At 35.3% G+C, this 9,459-nt stretch overlaps 1 protein-coding gene across 6 annotated transcripts; it reads left to right on the top strand.

Moving 5' to 3' along the window:
• Window positions 1-1,175: 1,175 nt before the first annotated feature.
• On the top strand, window positions 1,176-8,301 carry LOC103696407 (autophagy-related protein 101-like). Of its 6 annotated transcripts, none has more exons than XR_005514706.1 (8): window positions 1,176-1,379; window positions 1,598-1,634; window positions 5,502-5,587; window positions 6,621-6,716; window positions 7,205-7,367; window positions 7,465-7,627; window positions 7,763-7,894; window positions 8,034-8,301. XR_005514706.1 is itself a non-coding variant. In XM_039133355.1 (8 exons), the coding sequence occupies exons 1-7, from the start codon at window positions 1,347-1,349 to the stop codon at window positions 7,873-7,875; spliced, it is 660 nt and encodes a 219-aa protein (XP_038989283.1). In that variant the 5' UTR covers window positions 1,176-1,346; the 3' UTR covers window positions 7,876-7,894; window positions 8,034-8,301. The 6 variants fall into 6 exon arrangements, 5 of the variants coding, with proteins under 5 accessions (XP_038989283.1, XP_038989282.1, XP_038989284.1 ...); XM_039133355.1 differs by having other exon boundaries at window positions 7,794-7,894; XM_039133354.1 differs by having other exon boundaries at window positions 7,794-8,301.
• The last annotated feature ends 1,158 nt before the right edge of the window (window positions 8,302-9,459 follow it).

Below are 9,459 nucleotides of genomic sequence, written 5' to 3'. Positions count from 1 at the left end.
GCTTGGCATCAGCCATCAGGTACTGGTGGATTGCATGCACGATGGGTGTATTCCTTCTGGTTTGTCTCTTCCATGATAACTTTTTATGGATATTGCGAACCGTGTTCCGCCAAAAAGATTCAGGGCTTGTAGCCAGTGAGATGCGAGATCACCCAGAAGGCGATGAAGAAAGTAACATACCAAGGATCATGGACGGCAGCAGCAGTCACAGCCTTTCATAAACGCTTTATGTTTTGTACCTGTTTGAGTTCCTTTCGTATGATGAGCTCTCTTTCTGTATTCAGCTTTTTTTTTACCAGGCCACACTCCTTGGTCGTATTTTATTTGTAAAAAACATATTCATGCTAATATTATAATTTGTATAATAGCCCATGTTCCATATAATAGATACTCAAGGTATCTAGGCAGGGATGTATATGTTCAAGCAATTCTTGGCACTAATTATTTCAACTCTTGCTCTTGCAGGGACAAAATTTGTACGATATGTCTCTTGACTTCCTTTTTTTTGTTTAATCTAAAGAAAGGTGGTACACAAAGAATCCATTCGGTCGCCTAAGTTATTTTATATTTAACTGGAATTTAATTGCCCATCCCTCTATGGACTCCACTGTAAGTCTGTAATAGAAAGCCCCCATTGACTCCCGGTCCATGGGACTTTTACTTCTTTTATATACTTATATATCTATATATCTATATATCTATATATATATATATATATATATATTATAATAATAATAATAAGTTCCCCATACAAAATATGGGGATAGATTATGCGTTTATTGATATAACCTTGAAATCCAAAAATTATGGGCTTGAGAGATGGCTTTATTGTTAGAAGAATTCCATTACTTATATGTCATGACATGTTTGATCTTATTGTTAATGATTAAAAAGATTATAATATTTCATGGGTTTGAGAGATGGCTTCATTGCTAGGAGAATCCCATTAGTTATATGTCATGACGTGTTTGTTCTTATTGTTAACAATTAAAAAGATTATAATCTTTGGTAACATTATAGTTGGCGTCCGCATAGATTTTTTATGCGCTTAACGGGTCCGGAATTCTGGATCCGTCAACTTTCTTTCCGTTACGTGGATCACGGTTTTGTTCTCATCTGTTCCCAGTTCATTACGTAGGCGGATGACTCACGGTACAAATAAGGGGCAAAATGGAGTTTTCCATCGGCCTCCCCTTTCCTTCTTAGCGGTACGCTGAAACCCTAACCGAAATTCCCATCACTCGGCCATCCCAAATTCTCGATTTCTCCCAAAGTTCCCGGCTTTCTGTCCTAATTCCTCTCCTTCGCCGATCCAGTTTCGTGCGAATGCTACCCTGAGAAGCACCATGAACTGCGAGACTTGCCAGCTTAAGGAACTGGTGAGACGACCTTATCCCTCCAACCTAATTCGTGTCAAGATATTTTCTGCTCTTACGACCAATTCTTCAATCAAGTCAAATTTTTGTTTGCTTTTGGTGTAAAATTTCTTAGTTATTTTAGGAGATGCAGATATTGTGGTTATTGGGGTTTTAGGTTTAAGTTTTTTAGTATTTCTATGCTCAGTTTTTTAAACCAGTTGTATGATCTTTAAATATAGGTGGTGGAACCATTAGAGATACGGGATGTGTTGCGCTGTAAGTTCACTTATTTCTTGTGCTTGTTTAGATGGACTTATGCTTCTCATCTAAGAGGACCGATTAAGAAAATGAATTACATATATTTGCTTCTAGTCTTGGTACCTATTCGGATTTATTAGAGTGTGGGTGCTGATGATGGTAGCGGATTTTACTAATTGATGTAAACCATGTACATGCGGAATCTATTAATTAAGAAATTTTTCTGCATCTGTGTGTTGGATTTTGTTTGGTGGTATAAAGATCCATAGGTGTATAAAGGACATCTACATAAACTATCTAACTTATGGTGCGTTTTTGTATCAAGTAAACTTGAATCAATAGTTATATATTAGCTGCGAGGGTGTTAATCATTATTCTGTTGTCCTTGTTAAATCAGGTAATAATATTTTATCGAGTTCCTTTCATATTGCTGCTTGCACGAATTCAATTTATGAAAATTCTGCTGTCTCAAATGTTAAATTACTGTAACTTTATTAGTTGAGAGACATGATGACATTCATATATCCCCCAAAAAATTTAAGGATATTCTATTGTATAGCATTGCCCGGTTTAGCACGTTTCATATATCTATAAATTTTTTCTGAGATTTCTTTAATTTATTCAATGTTCAATAGTACATACTGCTTATTAAAATAGGGAAATACCATGTTGCTTTCTTCTACTTGATGTAACTTGTTTTCAGTGATTGACACTACTGACAACTGCTATGCACATTTTGTGCATGTAAGGGAGATCACGGAAGGCTGTGAACCCCCATTTGTTATAATAGTTCCTCTGTTAAAAATCTTGGTAAATGCACCTTAGCTGTTGCACTTCTTCTACTCTCTCTCTCTTTTCGGATTCGGGGGTGGAGAGAGAGAGAGAGAGAGAGAGAGAGAAGTGTATTTATTAAAGATGGGACTGCCTACAAACATTTGGGGAGTATAGATATGCAGAGTTGGTCATGTTAGGGAATATCAGTTATAATTGTAGGGATGGTGGTGTAAGTTAGGTATCATGTGCCTCTCTTGCTTTGATGATAAATGAAGTTCTTGTCCAATAAATTTGTTGGACCATTAAACCCTTCCAAAGAATCGCTCTCTGTATCTTCTTCAGGCTACTAATGAAGTACATGCAATCAGAGTTCCTAGACATGCAGTAGCCTTGTTGTCTAGTTTGTTAGTTCAATCAGTCAGCATTGTCAATAATCTTTTTATCAAAAAATAATTAAGAAAAACAAAGGAAAATACAGTCTGCTGTGGAAATTTAACTGCCCATTTTTTGTCTTTAAGCATACCATGGCCAAGTTTATTGGTGAAGATGAGATAAAGTAAAAAGAGCAAACTGAATGCAAATATTCGTCCATAATCGAATTAATGAAATTGTTGCTTGTCGCTTTTCCCAAACTTTAATGTTCTTCTAATATATGTTTAACAGTCATCAGACCATTTGATGGTTGGATATAGCTCCAGACTTTCAATCCTCTAGAAATTTTAAGATGGGTGCTTGTTCGTAGATTGGCGAGATAACTGAGTAAGCTGGATCCAGTCATAGTGTTAATAGAATTTAAGAAACAGTGTTGCATCCACCTTTTATCTCCATGATGGGATTTAAGAAAGAGTGTTGGCATCCACTTTTCATCTCCATGAGTGAGAAGATAGAGGAAAGTAAAGAAAGCTACAAAATCTCTTCTCGCTTCCTCGTTCCTTCTTCTCCTTACTGAGTCTAATTTTTTAACTTCGTGATTCTAAAATCAAAGAGGAAATCTTTGGAAGAGAGGTTTGAGGTGAACGAGGAAGATGATCAGATAATGGGAACAAACTAGAATAGGTTCACCGTTGTTTAGATTTAATTTCATCATGTTTTAGCTGCAAGTTTGTGCCTGAGGATTATGTGGCATTTGAAGGAAACACCTAAGCTGGCTAGACAAATTTCTAAGAGCTTCTATGGTTTTATTATTGAGTATATGGCACACATTGAGTACATGGCACATGTAAGGTGTTTACTTTCATCATATATAATTTCTGTTTCTTGTTTTTTCCATATAAGTTTTGTCAGTGGCATTCAAGATTTTAAATAATGGCATTATAATTGTTATTATGACTGTGATGATGGTTTTGGTGCCGCTGGGTATGTTATATATATAATTGTAGGGGGAAAAGATAATGATCATTATAACGGGTTATCTAGTGTGAAGAATATGAGCCTTGGTGCAGTGGTAAGAGGAGATCAAATTTGTACAAATAGATTACTTTTCATCAAGAGAAGAGGAATGTCAAGATACGTGGATTGCAAGGTGATATGAGGAGAGTTTAACTACACAACAAGGGTTACTAATTTTAGATATGCATACTAAGTACAAGAAGAGGGTGAGCCTAGCACAATGACAAGATTGCTTCATTGGCTTGGAGCTCATGCGTTCGAAATAGAGAAACGATATCTTTGCATATGGAGATAAGTCTACGTACATCTTACCCTTCTCAGAACTTGTAATGGCTGGAGCCTCATGCACTGGGCTATTCTTTTATGTATTTAGTGCAAGAAGAAAGGAAAGGAAATTAATAAATACTCAATGATAAATGGGAGAATTTAAAAGAGGAAAATGTTATATCTTTTAGGGATAAATTATTAAAAGAGGGAAACTGGAATTTAAGGACTGAATTGAATAAAATGTGGGACCAAATGGCCAGCTGCATTAAGAGGGTAGCTAAATATGTTTTTGGGGAGACAAAGGGAAAAGGTATATGCATAAAAAAAACTTGGTGTTGGAATAATGTGGTACAAGAGGCAATAAAAACAAAATGGATTTGCTTTAAATAATGGTAAAAACAAATAATGTTGACGATTTCATAAGATATTAGGAAGTTTACAAATAGCTAAATCTGGAGAAAGGAAAACTAAAAATAGTGATGAAATTAGATGTATTAAAAATGAGAATGATAAGATCTTAGCGAAAGATGTGGAAATTAAAGAAAGATCGAGATATTATTTCTTAAATTTGTTAAATGAAGATTCTACTAAAGAAATCTTATATCTCTACATATAGTACATATCTGCTTATATGCAAATATACATTTAGAGAGAGAGAGAGAGAGATAGAGATAGAGAGAGAGTTGGACTATGCACCTGATGAAATCCATGATAGTGGAGTTCAACAACTTTTTAACTATAGATTGTGGCATGAACTTCCATTGATTTGCTCGAAGTGTCAACACTGATTGCCTGCAATAATTCTCTCTGTTGAAATCCATATGCATTGTCGTTAGGATATAGAAAGATGTGCATGTTTTATGCCTTAAGGGATACAAAAATTGATTGCAAATTTGGTTGGCTGCAAGTGAATATTGGCTATTTTCTTGATCTATGTAAGTCATTCTTTGGCTATTGTTAATGGCACTGAATGCTATTGGAAACAGTGAGCCAGTCTCTATGGACATGTGAAAGTGATCTTAGCTAAGGTGTTACAATGCTTGATTAACAACCATATCATAATATGCAATATGTACGTCGATGAATTGCTTTTTAGAACTTAATAAAAAGCAAACAGTGTCGTTGTTGTCTAGCTGTGAAAAAGTCTTTTGTATCATTACTTATTACAATTTGAAATGGAAATCAACTTAGATATGGCACTATTTTGATGCTTATAACTCAACTTTCAAGAAGCAAGTTTTTTCTTTGGCTGTGCACCTATGGAAAATTCTTAGCATCATGATGGATGTTAAAATTGTAATATGCGACTGATAACATTTTATCTTCAATTGGATCTTGTTTTGTTGCTGAAGTTGTTAATTTGCACATCTAATTGGATTTACTCAAATGCATTTTACAGCTTCTAATTAGTTGAAATGCATTTCTACTTCTTTAACTATGTAGAGATTGGTGCAGGCATATTGCATACAATTGTATTCCATAGAGCATTAGGTCTTGTGCGGCCAAAAGACGTTGACTGTGAACTCTTTGACATTACTTATGTGAGTGATACTTGATCTTTGAAGCTACATAAGCTGTGTTATATTTTCGGTAGAATTTACTTACTTCTAATTGTCATTCTAATACAAATGCTTCCAGGGAAATAGGATGTCATCATGTTTAAGCAAAGAAATCCCTATTAGCAATGAATAACTGGTTGCATTTTGATACAATGGCCATTGCTAATTATTGCATATGGAGTTATGCAAATATTGCATTTCCTATGTTTCATGACTGGTCATATTCCTGGATTGTTGTAGTTAATGTTTTGTATTATCTTAGTTAATGTAATTTGATCTAAGTCTGTAACTGATCATATGCCATTCACTGATCCATTGAGTGCAACAAGATCGGTTTCTTCGAGTGGACTGTACTACATCCTGATGGTCCTACCCTAGATGCTTTGGAATTGATTTTAAATTGGGGCAATCAGAATGTGGAATAATATGTTAAGAGGTTGATCAAGAAGATGTTAGGATGTGATCCAACAAGGATTTGGATGGTGCATGAATTTGGTGCATCTGTATCAAGAATATCAGAGGTTGTACACATATTTGACTCTATTCTTTTTAATGGTATAGCAGCAGTCTATTTTCCTATTTTTTTTCTTAGCAACATCTGTGGCTCACATGCCATGCAAATCAAGTAATACCAGCAATTGTAGTTTTAAGAGGAAAGCATGCATGCTCTATATCTTCTCGTGAATTGAGAGCCATGAGAAAGAGGCATGTAATATGCCATTCTGTGCTATTGGGCTTAAATGACAGCATGCCTGTTTTCTCTCTGTTTTACAGCATAACGAATCCATTATGTTCTAGGTTTTGTATGATGCCTCGGCAAAATATGTTCTGTAGTGCATGATATTTTTGCTGTTAAAAGACAGCAAATTTGATATCTTGCAGTTTCATTGGGGTCTGAATGTTCTTTGTCTATGTTGAAGGTTGACATCTTACCTTATCTTCAAATTGGGTACTTTTTCTTTTTAAGTCCTGTTGTTATTATCTTGTGCAAACCTAATTCCTTCTTACTGTACAGGTACAATGTGGAGATGCTGAGTTAGAAAGAAAAATAGATGAAAAGATTAACCTGTTTATTGGTTGGGTAGAGAAACATCCAAACAAAAAAAGCCAGGTTTGTTCTTTTTATTTAGTTTATAATATATAGCTATACCATTATGATCCAAGCATCCTGTTATCACATTTTTGTCCCTCGGATTATTGGCAGGTCACTAGGGAAAGTGTGCCGTACTACTTATGCTGTTCTAAATATCGGTCTCTTTCTTTGGATTGATGTTGATTCCTTTTACATTTCTAACAACGTATTGCAATGTATGAGTCTATTCCTAATGTTAATTATGTTTCCAGTATACTTCCTATCAACCATCTATTTGGTTGCTCTGCAGACAATGTTCCTTCGTCATCATGTTTGTAAAGAAAGTAGTCTGTGGCATAGTGAAATGTTGTCTCTCTTATAGTATATTTAAGTTCTACCAATGGGGAACTAGGTCTCCAATTGGGTGACACGTGTGTTAACAATGCCTTGGAGAAGCATTTCATCTGATTAGTCAACCCTAAATTAGTGTTGTTCTTTTTTAATTATGTATGGTATCAACGGTGCAGGTATGCTTATCCTTCTATGAGGTCAGGAACAAGCAAGCAACATGGATGTTCAGTAACAAAACTGAGCGCCTTTATTGGGAGCAATGGTATATTAATTTACATGTAGTAAACACCAAAACACATGGCAAATCTCATAATTCTAAAGCACCCATAAACCCTGGAGGTAAGACTGCTTTTCCATGAATTTGTTTAGTTATTGCCATTGTCCTAGTCCTCTTCTCATTATCAGGTACTTCTCTTTCATGTTATTGTGATCTCAGATAATGCACTGGAAGAAAGCAGTTCTAGACGTGCTTCCTTGGAGTCAGCACTCCGTGAAGTCTTGTTTCAAATCATAAAATTTGTCAATGAGAAGAAAGACCATATTCCATCTGTAACAAATTCTGAAGTTATATCATTTCCATATGAAATCACGACCCCAAGGTGTGTCTCATTTATTACAAGAACCACAGGTGTAAGAGGCCCCTGGTGCCTCCTAAGTTCATATGCATCCTGTTTTGACTTCGCTTAACCAAGTATATTTTGTGAAGAAAGTTCTACATATATCTGGATCTCCAGGTGACACCTTTTCCTTCGACGTGTTGCACAGCTCATCAGATTCTTCCTTTGGGTGGCACACTGATGTCCTCAAGAGAATGCTGCAGACTGGGCATCCTTCCATGCTCAGCTAACTGTATGATCTTTTGAAGTGTAAGCTCCACATCACCTTCAAGTCTACAGCTTGTCTGCAATTACTTTCTTCTCATAATGTTTACTCATATCAAGCAAGCTGTTATGGCTTCAAACAAGACTGGGATAGCATTAATATCAGCTTCATATCTGAACCCAGGATTTTGTAAGATGTGATGGCGAAGATGAACTTCGATGCAATCTTTTGTAGGTTATGTTGTACATAGCCTTTTGTTGAACCTTGTGTATATTTGTTGTGCATGGGTATTCCTAACTATGAATGAGATAAACTTGTACACATCAGAATGCAAATATTTTCTTTCCTCATAAATGACGACAATTTAAAAATACCTAGGAACCCCAAACATGTTAACTCTTTATTCTTTACTTGTATGATCTCTGTGCTCAATGTTACATATTGTTTGTGAGATTCCTGCTATTTGTTATAGAGTTGTTGTTGTTCAACTGATATTTGTAGAAAAGTTGGTTTCCTACAGTACGATACTTATTTAGATTTGCATTTGTTTCTCTATTATCCCAAACCACCAGTTCTCATCACCTTATAGTTTATGTTTTCGCTTTATTTCGTATTTTCTCACAAGCCATGCAGCAGGCAATTTATATATATGGTAAAGCAGCATGAAGACCAATGGTGCCAGCCAAATTATTGTGAACAATCACAGGCGAGATCTTGCACCATCATACTCAGTTTTCTGGGGATTAAAGGAAATAGTTGCTAATATGTCTATTAAACCTAAGCTGAAATTAACGAGTTACTGACCTCGAGGGCTTTGCATAACTGAGAAGTCCAGTTTGATGGTGGTTAATAATGGATTATGCCCATGTTAATGCTCAATTAGTTTTGGATTGTCATGTCCTGTGTTAGTAAAAGTGGCAGTATATTCATTAGATAATGTCAGCTGTCTTCTCTTACGATAGTGATAGTTTTACAAGCATTGAGGTAGATTTTTTGGTCAAGTACAAGGCAAGCGACAACAAAGACAGATTGAAAAGCTGGACAACTTATTCTGCACTAATTAGCTGTTTGGAATGCTGTTATTGGAATTTTGGCAAGCTTAGACTGATTATAGGAGTATCAGTATATGCGGTGCCCTGATGACCAAAATCCATTCAATTTGTTCCTTCGTATGGTGGTTGCCAGTTGCCAATATGCATCTTGTGTCAAGAACAAATATCGATCAAGATTTATTACTTTTTATTTTGTATCATATTATTGGAAATTCAATTTCAACAATTATTTTGTATAAGGATTTGAGAGTAACTTTAAGGTTATTCTAAAGTTTTGCCGGTCCAAGTGGTCGTTCATTTCGTGAGATGTTCTTGGTGTCTTTCAATCTTGGGGGGCTGGCTAGTCAGATTCATATTTTTCTTTAGCAGGTTTAGTTCGATGAAAAGTAGTGAAATGAAATGTGATAACTTTCGGAAAAATAATTTTTCCAAGAATGAGTTTTGCTGTTTTCTTTTTCTTCTGAAAAATGAATGAAGTACAGTTTTGAATTTTTAAATAAAATAATATCATTATATATTAATTATTTTAATATTTACAATAATATAATCGGTAACGG

This window comes from Phoenix dactylifera, chromosome 14 (genome assembly GCF_009389715.1).
Source record: "Phoenix dactylifera cultivar Barhee BC4 chromosome 14, palm_55x_up_171113_PBpolish2nd_filt_p, whole genome shotgun sequence".
NCBI classification, from domain to species: domain Eukaryota; kingdom Viridiplantae; phylum Streptophyta; class Magnoliopsida; order Arecales; family Arecaceae; genus Phoenix; species Phoenix dactylifera.
The sequence above is the reverse complement of the archived record's forward strand: the minus strand, read 5'-3'. Positions and strand labels throughout refer to the sequence as shown.

Bases quoted from the DNA above. Each gene is read 5' to 3' on its own strand.
- LOC103696407 (XM_039133355.1), top strand. From the start codon at position 1,347: ATGAACTGCGAGACTTGCCAGCTTAAGGAACTG. The intron at 5,588-6,620 runs GTGAGTGATACT...CTTACTGTACAG, and splicing joins AACTCTTTGACATTACTTAT to GTACAATGTGGAGATGCTGA. The intron at 7,368-7,464 runs GTAAGACTGCTT...TTGTGATCTCAG, and splicing joins AGCACCCATAAACCCTGGAG to ATAATGCACTGGAAGAAAGC.